The 11557-nt window shown below is 51.5% G+C and overlaps 4 protein-coding genes across 4 annotated transcripts; 1 reads left to right on the top strand and 3 right to left on the bottom strand.

Moving 5' to 3' along the window:
- Window positions 1-849: 849 nt before the first annotated feature.
- Window positions 850-1339, bottom strand: A1O5_07152 (uncharacterized protein; the record flags this gene model as incomplete). Its single annotated transcript, XM_007747741.1, has 2 exons — window positions 850-1001; window positions 1168-1339. 2 exons carry the CDS (start codon window positions 1337-1339, stop codon window positions 850-852), a joined length of 324 nt encoding a protein of 107 aa, XP_007745931.1.
- Window positions 1340-3861: 2522 nt separating this feature from the next.
- Window positions 3862-4689, bottom strand: A1O5_07151 (uncharacterized protein; the record flags this gene model as incomplete). The annotated part of the gene is made up of 1 exon (XM_007747740.1): window positions 3862-4689. One exon carries the CDS (start codon window positions 4687-4689, stop codon window positions 3862-3864), a length of 828 nt encoding a protein of 275 aa, XP_007745930.1.
- A 1956-nt stretch (window positions 4690-6645) lies between these two features.
- On the top strand, window positions 6646-8352 carry A1O5_07150 (uncharacterized protein; the record flags this gene model as incomplete). Its single annotated transcript, XM_007747739.1, has 1 exon — window positions 6646-8352. One exon carries the CDS (start codon window positions 6646-6648, stop codon window positions 8350-8352), a length of 1707 nt encoding a protein of 568 aa, XP_007745929.1.
- Window positions 8353-9571: 1219 nt separating this feature from the next.
- On the bottom strand, window positions 9572-10735 carry A1O5_07149 (uncharacterized protein; the record flags this gene model as incomplete). The annotated part of the gene is made up of 1 exon (XM_007747738.1): window positions 9572-10735. One exon carries the CDS (start codon window positions 10733-10735, stop codon window positions 9572-9574), a length of 1164 nt encoding a protein of 387 aa, XP_007745928.1.
- Window positions 10736-11557: the final 822 nt, after the last annotated feature.

The raw sequence follows: 11557 nt of genomic DNA, 5'->3' as shown, positions 1-11557 counted from the left end.
ACCTATCCCTCACCGCCGCCGGGTTCACCTGCCTGGGGCAAGGGCATCGCGCTGATGGAGTTGAACAAAGGCCTTGGTCGAGGTAGGTATACTCCGTGCAAGCATTTATAAAGACCATGTACTCGACATGTCTGTGTGGCACTATGGTGGCTCTCTGTCTCTGTCTCTCTTGGTTGTTTCCAGCTCCCGTTCCGCCGCACCCAGAGCGGTGGGCGGGTGAGTTCCTCACGCCGATGATGGTGATGGTGATGGTGATGGTGATGGACTTTCCTTCCGCGCTGGTGTTCTGCTATACTATACAAAGGTCGTCCGGCGCTTTGATATCATTGACCCGGTCAACACCATCGATACCAAAAGCCACCAGACCCATGTTCAGCGGAAGATGTATCTCCATGTTGCAGCTCAGACCATCTGCAGACGAACGACCGAGGGGATTGTATTAATGTTGGTTTCTACCATGATGCGTTTATTAATGGCTCACTGCAAAAGAATCGAACGCCCACCAGGTAGCTGAAACTTGAAACACCAACCAGGTGATTGTCTGGACATTCCTCAGGGAATGATCAAGGAGCGGCCGTTGTTGTCATCATAGACTTCACGGCCGTCACTTCACGTGTCATCGCCCACTGCTTTCCGAATTCCACCATGATCTCTGTGTCCGCACTCTTCACGACAAATCCTCAGCCTGTACTCCGGCCCGCACAAAGTCACCCAGCCGACCCTTATCCCCTTCTTCTAACAACATACATCATGCGACCAGAACTCTCCAGACCGCCTTGTAAAGCAGCACCATTCTCCCGCTGATCTTCGTTGTCCGAACTGACGGAGCCAGTCTATTATGATTCGCACTCAAGGCAAAGGCTCGTAGGCGCCACTAGTCTTATGAGCCTCGCGGTTCGAGAACAGGAAGTAGATGAGCATTCCCAAGATGGGGAAGAGGAAGACAATGAGACACCAAAGCAGTTTGTGACTTGGTGGTCGGTTTGACTTCAGGACCTCAACTATTGTTGGGGTTGCCTGTTAGCCAATGCGTTTTGCAATCATCGAAATGTGTTCCAACGTTCTTGTGGCATTACATCATGCTCCTCTCGTTCCTCTGAGGCAGGGAAAAGGACAATGAAAAGGGAGGACTAAATTAGTTGAGTGAGTGAGTGAGTGAGCACATACTGAAGACCAAGACGTCAAGGACCAGAACAATCAGCCCAACAATGCCACCGCCTGTCCCGTAGCCGATCATGTCCTTCCCCATGGTGTGCAAGGTCGCGTCACCGCCGTCGGTCAGGGGAGCCGCAAGGGCGAGGGCAGCCAGGAAGAGCTGCAAGAGGATGTTTTGAATCATTTTTTTTGGAGGTTTCGATTGAAGTCGAGGCGAAACTGGTATCGAGTCGCTAGGGGCTGTGAGCGGGTAAAAATAAAGAAAGTATTAGGTGGAAGGGGAAAAGAGCAGTTGCAATCAAGGTACAGCAGGGCCAGGCAGCGATATTTATTGACAACTGCAGCAGCCTGTTATGTCACTGCGGGGTCACTTCCTTGCTTTTGAGATCGCCCGAGTGAGGAAAGCAAACACGCGACGCCATGAGGCTTTTTCTTCCTGTTTCTTATAACGTCATTTGGAGGGGGCGATAGGGGCCACTCCGTAATAAGCTCCCCAGTCCACCGCGCCTCCAAATGTATTAAGGCGGCACCTATCAACCTGTTTTAGGTGCCCTCTGCAACCTAGTGACCAGGCCCCAGCCAGTAACAGCATCCCCCCAAGTGAGAAGCTAAGCCTTTTGAAGAACCCCCCTTGCAGCCTTCCGCTCTTTGCTTCTATCCATATCGCCATACAAAGCTACAAAGAGATACATCACTCGCTCGTTCGGCGCTTGCTTCCAGCCATTATTGTTTCCTTCTCTCGCATTGGGTCTCCTGTCGCTCCAGCCACTGTCCAAAACACAAGATTCTTCGACGAGGACGGGGGACATTTCATGGAACGGCGGGAGCCCAAGCTAATCCCAGCCAAGAACGCTCCAGGGTGTTTTGTCAAGGTCGGAGTTGATAATTATGGAATATGTCGAGAAAAAGCATTCCCCAGTAAGGTATTCTGAACTTGAGCTGTATTACCGAGTGTTAATATTCCTGTTGAAGAGGATTCTGAACACTGATTGTCGAAGTTGTAGTCATCGTTATAGTTATTGTCGTTGTGGTTGTGATCGTCCTCGTTTTCATCGTATCGCTGTAATCGTACAGAAAGATAATAGAAAAGGTGATAGACTGATAGAGGCCGCCTAGCTAATAATTTGTCCTCTCTAATGGCAATGGAGCACTCCTAGATGCAGGATCCAGTGTTAATGCCCTCTGTGTTTTCGATTCTGCGATCCTACGAAAGGTGAAGTTCGCTGGTACGGCGAGGAGGTGGGGGGCCAGCGCCGTTTCGCTGACACATCCTCTCGTCTCCATCGCCAATCTCGTAGGTTCGTTATGGTGGCCGTTTCTTCGGAACTGTCTTTGTCGTCGTAATTGTCGTTGTCGAAGTTGTTACCGTTGTCATCGTAGGTTCTGAGGTACCGGGGATTGTCTCGAGGGAAAAGAGGCACCCGCATTTCCACCCCTCTTCTTCTTGGTATCTGTCTTTTTCATTATCGTTGGTAATTGTCAAGACAACGTCTCTTCTGTTGTGTATGCGGTGAAATTTGTGGTTGACCCTATGTCGCGTGAGGTCGGTGGGCCTCATTCTTTCTGACGTGTACCTTGTCGTGGAATGCTTTTGGCGTTTCCTTTTCTCGTCAAGGATACGAAGTTTAGCGAGAGCTGACCGGCAGCCGCGTTTCCCGAAGACTCTGAATCCCTGCTTGGGATACCTATCCCTGTCTATGCCATTGACGCGGGCGCACCGCAAGAGTCCAACTTCTTCAAGGCAAACGTTGATAGTATAGGAAGGCTCTAGGTCGGTAGCGGTCCAATGTCCGATGTTCCACTTGGGAGTGCCAAAGCAGAAAAACATATCGAATGGCTCTGAAAAACGAAGTGATGCCAGCGATCAACAAGGGTAGCGCAATATCGGTCGAGGGGATATGTCAGGCTCGAGGAGATCTCGAAGAACAAAATGCTACAATATAAAGGCAGAGCAATAAGGACCCCGGCAAAGCTGGAAGTGGATAGGGTTTGTGAAGTCGGCGAAAGACAGGTCGTGGAAATCTGAGTATCCAGGAAATGAGATGCAATTCGTGCAAGATCGGAGACGAGGGTACATGTACGTTGAGGCGAAAGACGCTTGAGGCTCTGGGCACTGCACATCAACCAAATGCTCCACCCATAACCGATTCCATCTGAGACACACTCGAATGAATGAAAAATAGTCGAGCTGCTGGAGAAAACAACATCTCTCTTCCTAGAATCTAGGTTGACATTGGACCTAGAATTCTCTTCCTTCTGGCTTCCCTGAGGTGGTGAATGAGCCTGGGGAGAATGGGTAGCGGGTCGGGGGCAATTCCTCTGTAAATCGCAGAAGCCCACTCCACATGTGGCGCATATTTGGTTGACCCACCGATAAAATACACAACAAACTCAACAAGGCTGTCATGTCCCCGCTTAGCTCCCCCATCAAGTGGATATGGTTCAAGCTTGTGCCATGAAGAAGATTACCTGGGACTTCCGATGTCGCGACCGACTGATTTTGTCGAGGAAAAGAATGGCCTCAACCGTACCAAGGAAAGCAAAGAGCTATATTGGAGTTCCATCTGGGTCCGTCTGGGCCTCCAAATGTCGCATCCCTTTCTGAACGGCGAAAACCCCGAGAGTCCCTTTAGCCATCCATTTGGTCAAAATATCCAGCTACCGGCGAGTTATTCCCACTCCCCGCCGGTTGCGCGAAATATTAGGTCAAACCGCATAATACTTCTCATACAAAGGATCCCTCTCACCCTCCGCAATTTCGCGCCAGTCGTACTCCAGAGCCTTTGCCAGGCCTCTGGCCACGTCTTGTCCTCCATAGAATTGCTCGACGAACGCCAAAGTCAGATCCATGCCCGCACTTATCCCGGCAGAAGTCCAGATCTCGATGGGGGCGCTGTCGTGGCCTCGCGCTTCAGAGGGAAGGCTCCGGACCCACCGAGCAAAATTTACCCACGAAACTTTGGGATTGCGGCCGGTTGTGTCTGCCCAGCGAGATATGTTGGTAGTCGCGCGGCGGGCGTTGAGTAACCCAGTCTGTGCAAGTGCATCGGATCCTGTACAAACAGTCAAGATGGCGGTGGATATGTGGGGCACCACTTTGGGCACAAAGTCGAGAAGACTCTGGATATTAGATGTCTTGCTACCATCTGGGTGAACTCGCCTAAGTCGAGTGCCGATGCCGCCGGGAATGAGAAGAACGTCAATGTGGGGTCCTGGTTTGCCAGCACGGAGGGCCTCCCAAAAATCTGCATAGGTGGTGTCTGGTTGTAGATACTCATTGAAGCTGGTGTTGATTTTGCCGTTTGTCTGTGGAAGCGCGTTTGGCAGGTCGAACGTCCAGTTGGCCGATTTTGGCGGGATAGGCTTGACCGGGACCGGGTCCAGTGTCTCAGCGATGAAAGTCAAAGATAGAGGATACTTATCCGGATCAAGTTGAGCGGAAAGTATATTCAGGATATCCAGTGGACCAGCGAGGTCGAGAAGTTGGAATCCAGGAAAGATGGGTAACAGGTAGTGGACGGGAGGGGAAGCCATTGTGTTGGGATGTTGGCCACCTAAACCGACAAGAAAAAAGGGAAATGGAGGCTGGAGTTAGTACAGTGAATGGGGTCAAAAGCAACTTACACAACTTTCTTGACGAGGTTGAGGCTCGTGTCGGTGTATATATAGATGATATGCAAAGTGCAGGACAATGCGGAGGAGGAGGAGGAGATGGGAGATGTTTCGGGATGGGAATTCCAGATTGGTTCAAATTACCGGTTTGGTAGAGCAATGCCGTATGGGTCGTGAAGAAGGGCGTGTGTCAGTATGCAGTTTGCAGTAGAAGCTAGGGAATCTTCAATCGGTACAAGGTCGGTGGTAGCCACGTGCATGGCACGCCTTTTTTGATGGCAGAGTTTGACCGAGTGTTCCACAGGGTATGAGTAGTGGCAGCCTGCTGTATCCGCAGTCATGATACAATACGAGGAAGTTCTGGGGTACAAGTGTATTATCGACAGGAAAAACAAATTAGAACTGATGGCTCCTCCGTTTACAGAACAAATAAAGCCCAAGATCCAAGTAGAGAGAGTGCCGATGCCTTCATTCAAGATGGCAGCTGGAGGATGTGGCCAGTTTATAGGCACCGATAGTACCTCGTAATACTGTGCAGCAGCAGTGCCGAAATACCGGATATACTTGTTAGAGTTGTTCCGGGGCATGCCGGGCCCACCGAGTGCCTTGGAGCCTGGTCACGAGCCAGCTTGGCCCTAGTCAGGCTAGCGTACTAGGCCTTGCGATTCACCGAGTTCGATCGAATCTGCGGAGGGGCTGTTATCCCCCCAAGTCCCTCGTACCTGTACTCGGTATTGGGTACCCAGCGAGCCAGTACCGACCTCGCCGAGTTGGTGAGGGGGTCCTGGAGGGTCTTCTGACTCACTGTGCCAAGCCCGCAACCTCTGCTTTCTGCCTCTGGCCGCCACACACGTTTCCTCTCTCTTCCTTCTTCCTCTCGAGTGTCTTCTGCCACCTGACTGCTTCTTACCAGATACTTCCAATGCGAACCATTGTCTTCCTTCACTGCCTGACCCGGCACCAGCCTGGATTCGCGCGGCTCAGGCTCAGGCTCCTGACGCTTTTTATGCTCTCGCCATGGCTGCCCATGGTGCCGACCTTCTGACTTCTTACTCTAGTCACCGCCTGATCCCGCAATCCGCCACCACTCACTCTCACCCGCACTCGAGCAGGGCCTTTGCTCACCAAATCACAAGGTCGTGGTGCTGCACTGCAAACACTTGATTGTTCAATCTGTTTGCCTGACCTTCTCTACTTTTCGCCTCCCCGTAGTACCACCTGAGAATGACGCATATCCTGATTCATCCCCCTCCCAATGGATTACTCTGCATTGCCATGTTTTTCTGCCTGCCGCACCGCCGCCACCACCTTCACTCGCTGCCGCACCTGCTATTCATACCATCCTACCATCACCCATTGTTCTGTCTCAATTGCTCCTCCCCATTGAATCCTTCCATTGACCCATTCAATAGTCACAAACATCCTTTCTACTCACGATATTAACTCTCCGCCATTCATCGCTGTATTGAAGGGGTCGCTGCCGCCTGGAATATCTGTTGGACTACAAATATCTTACCTGCCGCCATTTCTCAGCATCAATTTTTCAGCCTTGAACCACACTCACTGACCCTGGACACTGTGCGCTTTGCCTTTGACTCACATTCAAAGCCAGGTCGCGAACCGACGGAACCTCAAACTCAAAACTTGGGTCAACTGCGGTACTCGCTAGCCTCTCCAGCGACGAGGACCTACTTCACCAGGAGGACCTCCAACCCCGTGACGGCGCAACATCCTATATCAATCCCCTCTCCTCCGCTCAATCCCATTCTTCACCAACCGCAACTTGTTGATCAGAAAGAGGTGGATCAGATATCTCACATGCGCGGGGACTCAGAGCCCGAAATCCCCCTCGACTCGTTTCCATCAGAACAGACCAATATGGCTTCCGAGCCTCTCATCCCTTCCAAGGAGGGTCCCGATCTTCTTGCCACATGCAAGACCAACATGGCAGCACTCACCCAGAACCATCTCATCACTCCTCCCGACCCCCCCGTGCACGACTTTGCCGACATTGCTTCGCAAGATAACAAGAGCAATGACCCTGTGCTGGTGTTTGGCAACGTGGGGTCCCTACCGCCAACTCCCGGCATGTCGCGAAGCCCTTCTCAATCCTCCTCCTCCTCCGCCGCCTCTATTCAGGGACCCGGACTCTTTGGACCCGAACCGGTTTCGATTCCTCAACCGATCCCTCAACCCCGCGCCTCCTGGGCAGCCGACGATTATCAAGTGGCTGTTCCTCTGAGAACGGCTCAAGACTACGACCTCATTCTTCAACGCTTCCAGAGATTCCGTGAGGTGGTTCGCAAATACCCTGACGAGATCTACTATGTTGATGAGGGAATGGTGCCGAGAGAGCGCCGTCTGGTTCGTGCAACCGAGCTTCTCAACAGATTGGAGCTTTTCATGAAATACCACATCACTTGGTACGAGCCTGGGCTCGGGGCTGACACGGTATGGGACCCCACGTCGTGCTCGCCAGGGCCATGGAATAGCCTCAAGCGGCTGGCTTTCGTGGGGCTCCTCCCACAGTACCCCGCCGACGACAGGGATTCGGTCTTGTTGTACATCAGAAACCATCTCTTTAATGGCCGCCCATCTCCTTTGGAGTGGATTCCCCTAGAATCGTCTCTCCGAGGGGTGTCTAGATCAGTCGTTACAGCTAGACCTGGTTTGAAATCAAAACTTGCCGCTACTAGTGAACGACCACCCAGTCGCCAAGCTGTAGCTCACCCCCCCAAGGAAAAGAAGGCACACATCGTGAATACTGTGTTGGAGGCCACTGTGGAACCGCTCAGCAGAACCAGAGGAGTGAAACGCAACTATCAGGGAGACGAAGAGACCCAAATGGTCTATGTCAAAGTCGCCAGGGATCAGGAGGCAAATGAGGTCGAGTCCATCAAAAGCGTCAAGAAGTACAAAGTGGTCCCCGATAGCAAACCAAAGACAGCCCAGCGAGGCCCAGACAGCAAATCGAAGAACACCAGAACCCGCAACTCAGACAAGCCGAGGGGACCAAGCGAGTCACTCTGCCGGAATATCAAAGACACCCTCAACCGACGCTCCGAGGATAAGATCAACTATGAAGCTTTCAAAGACGCCATGCTGCCAGAAAACGGACCATCTGTTCGTCTGTCTCCCTGCGAGTTCACGGCAGAGGAACTAAAGGACATCAGAGAGCTTCAAGACATTGGCGATTGCACCGGTCTTCATCCAGAAGAGGTCAAGCTCTGCAAAGTTTTGGCTATGAGCTCCGACTTGTACAAGTGCCAAAAGGCTCGCTGCTTCCTCGGCCTCACATTGTTTGTAGAATACAACCTAGAGAAGCTTAGCGAGAACAATCCCAAGTTCAAGGTGCTGAATGTCGGGAAGGCCCAGTTTCAGTTGTTTGGCAATGTGGATGTCAACAAGCTCAGCAAAATGTACACGACCTTTAAGAAATGGGGCTGGGTTGAGGACATGACGCAACAGAACATTCCGAAGTCTTACATGGATCGATTTCCGCAAGCTTATCGTCTTGCGTTGAGGAACGAAGTTGCTGAGTACGAGGCAAGTCTCCCACTCGAGAAGCGAATTTTCCGAGTCTGAACAGAGCGATCGTTGTGCGATTGGAAACACGATGAGACCATTGAGAGATGATGAATAGTGGTGACAATGAGTGGATGAAAGTTACCGAAAACATCACAGGGGAACATGTTGAAGGCACAATTTCATGGCATATTTTCCAAAAGGGTCGCGTGCACGGGGCTGACAAAGTCATGGAAACAGTCCTAGATCATGGGCCATGATCATGACGTGGCAGGGTGTTGGGAGGTTTTGCATTCAACGGTTGGGAAGGGAATCTTGTTATCTGTTTTTTCCACTCATTTGCATTGATACCCCACGGTGGACTGCGACAGTCGCCGGCACATGTTATCTTGTTGACATTTTTCGTCTATTGCATACGGGCAACAGGGCATTGTTGTATGTACTACATAACCCGGTCGAGCTTGCAGAGAACAGGCTCTCCAGACAGTTATCTTGCAGACAGATTGAATAGCAATCTAGTAGACATTGAATGATTTACTCGCTCAGTTCATAGGAAGCACAAGCAAGACGTCGCTCTGTCATTCCGACTAAAGATGATGCCATAATGCGTTTCCAGTCTCGTTTCCATCTCACCATTTCTGCATCCCGACCCATCTCGCCATGTGCAGGTGATGATTGCATGATGTCACTCTACATACGTCTACAAGGGTACACGCCCCACCAGTACATCAAATACGAGCTACGTTTCAAGCTTCGCAAGGGTAAAGGGAGCGGAGGGGGTTTTGTTTCATGATTCCCTCCGCCTCCGTTCCGGATTCCTAATTATTTCCAATCACAGGGACGACAGTCATTCATGCAGTCCGTCAGTCCGAGCCACGAGAACAGAGTAATGCAGAATCGTGGAGGCCATAAATGTGAGGCCCAAGGAGAGTAAAACATACGAGCAAGGTAATATGCGCGGTGGCAGGGTATCGATGGGCGCGCATGGTTTGTGGTTGAAGGACCGAGTACAAGGTGCTTGCAAGTCTCATTCCATTCACTCAAATAATGCCCATTCCCCTTTTTTTCCATTTCACTTGCCGTTTCCATTTTTGAGTTGTCGAGTGGGTGGATATTTCGTACATGGAATTAATTTTGTTTTGGTAGGCCCAGTGACACGGGGGACATCGAGATAAATGTCGGCGAAGAAGAAGAAGAAGAAGAAGAAGAAGAAGAAGAAGAAGAAGAAGAAGGAGAAGGCCCTGGACCTGGCGGATAGAATCTCAATTCAAGTCCTCGCTCATTCCCCACGGGTCGTTTTTGCTGCATCGCTGAGCATTGGGCAAGCAGGTCGTTGGCGTTCCTCCTCAAGACATCTGCAGGGCGCCTCCTCGTCTGCGCCATTCGCGCCCCCATCGAGGGTCTCCTTCCCGTCTTGGTCTTGCTTGTTCTCTTTCTTCGCCTCGTCGCCCATCCTCAACTCCCTCAGCAGTTCGTTGACTCCCTTCTTTTCCCTCCTTCTCTTTCCTCCATCACTACCGCCCCCTGGTCTACTCTCAAATTCTTCGTCGTCCTCATCTTCAACTCTCTCAATCTTCAGGGGCCCTAGACTCTTCATCGCCTCCTCGTCCCTCTCGAACTTGATCACTGCCCATCTCATATTCAGAGACCCTTGCCACGCACTCGCATCTCTCTGTCTCTGTCTGACCTGTCCCGTGCGGGGATTCGTCAAACTCCACTTCAGCTCCAACATGCGGACGAGCTCTGGAGAGTGTGGTTGAAGGTAGGAAAGGTACACGATGTGGTAGTAGCCTGCGAATTTGAAGGTACGAGCGGAATTTCCTTGGGAGCGGCGGACTTGTGTGAAGATTGCGATGGGCTGTTGGTGCTGGTATTGTAGATGATGTGGTTTGTCGGATTTGGTGGGAAGAGCAGATACAAGAGTGTCCTCTTGTTTGAGGCCTTCATGTTCCTGTCCACCTCTTTCACTTTCACCGTTATTTGTGTGACTGGTGCCATTCGAAGCGAAAGAAGCATCGCCACCCTCACCCGTAGCTCCATTCTCGGTAGGTTTGTTAGCAAGTTCAGCGGGCAACAACTCCAAATTCGACTTTGTAAAGATGATTCCATCATCCGGCCACCGGGGATTCGCATCCTTGAATAGCAGGACGTAACTCAACGCTCCCGGAGTCGCAGCAGAATCATGCAACGTCTTCTGCTTTGCCCCCGAGGTCCAACATTCTGGGTCCGGCCAGAAACGGCGCTCGATTTCTTTCGCGGAGCAGAGATCTCCGTCCGGGAGAGCGTCTGATCGTGCGGTGAGTTTTCGACTCGTACCTCTTCCACGTAGACCTGAGGGCACAGAGCCAGAGCCGCTCTCACTGTCGTTGCCGCTTCGAGGTTTCTGACCACCGTCACCACCAACTCTCGCGCGGAGGGCTGGCGGAATATATCGCCCAGCCATGAATGGATCTCGTAGTTTTATTCAGGAGAAGGGATATATGGTTCGTATTGGATCGGAGAACGAGAGGAATCGGAGTTTGATTCTAGGAGCAGAACAGTTCGGCCTTTACCGATCAACTCAGATCACTGACGTTGGAGGTGGAGAGAGGTGAAATCTTGCCCACCATTGATCTGGCGCGGGCACAATTGGGCTTCCACGAGATCGCAGCGCTCCAGGCACTGGTCGTTTGCTTTGACATTTTGCAAAGGCAGTGAATAAAGTCTGCCTGTGTGTGTGACGTGCACTGAGAATGGTGTCGATGGCCAGCCTTGCCTTGCCAAGCAATGACGCAGTGCATCCCACTGCATACCCTGCGGAGCGCAAGGCTGAGATATGAGACGTGTCGCTTTTGGTCCGGCAAAAAACTGTTTCACATGTATTACCTCGTACTCCGTAATGAGACAGGAAGCTGAATGAATGTCATTCTGGCCTGAGGCAGTTCATTTGTATCCTATGACGCCCAGCTGGCGGATCCTTACATAAACTCCCATCTTTGTCGCTCGCCATCAATTCCCATTAATTGCTCTTATCCCCACTGCGCTTACCAACACCCGCCAACATCGGTGCCATAACTGATGCTGATTTCGTAGCGTGTTCCTGGTCAGTTACATTCTAATCTAAACCTTCCGCCCCGAATCCAAATCGCTCCAGAAAAGAGATGCGGCAGGGCTGTGGTATCATAACTGCTGAAAGCTGATTGCGTGTAAAATGCGGGTCAAAAACCGATATTGACCGGTTGCCGCCCGTTCTTCCATTGTGTCTCGTTATACGCCGTTGCGGCCG

Source organism: Cladophialophora psammophila (assembly GCF_000585535.1).
Source record: "Cladophialophora psammophila CBS 110553 chromosome Unknown aczJe-supercont1.10, whole genome shotgun sequence".
Lineage (NCBI taxonomy): Eukaryota > Fungi > Ascomycota > Eurotiomycetes > Chaetothyriales > Herpotrichiellaceae > Cladophialophora > Cladophialophora psammophila.
Note: the sequence above shows the minus strand (reverse complement) of the source record. Positions and strands in the feature narration are given on the sequence as shown.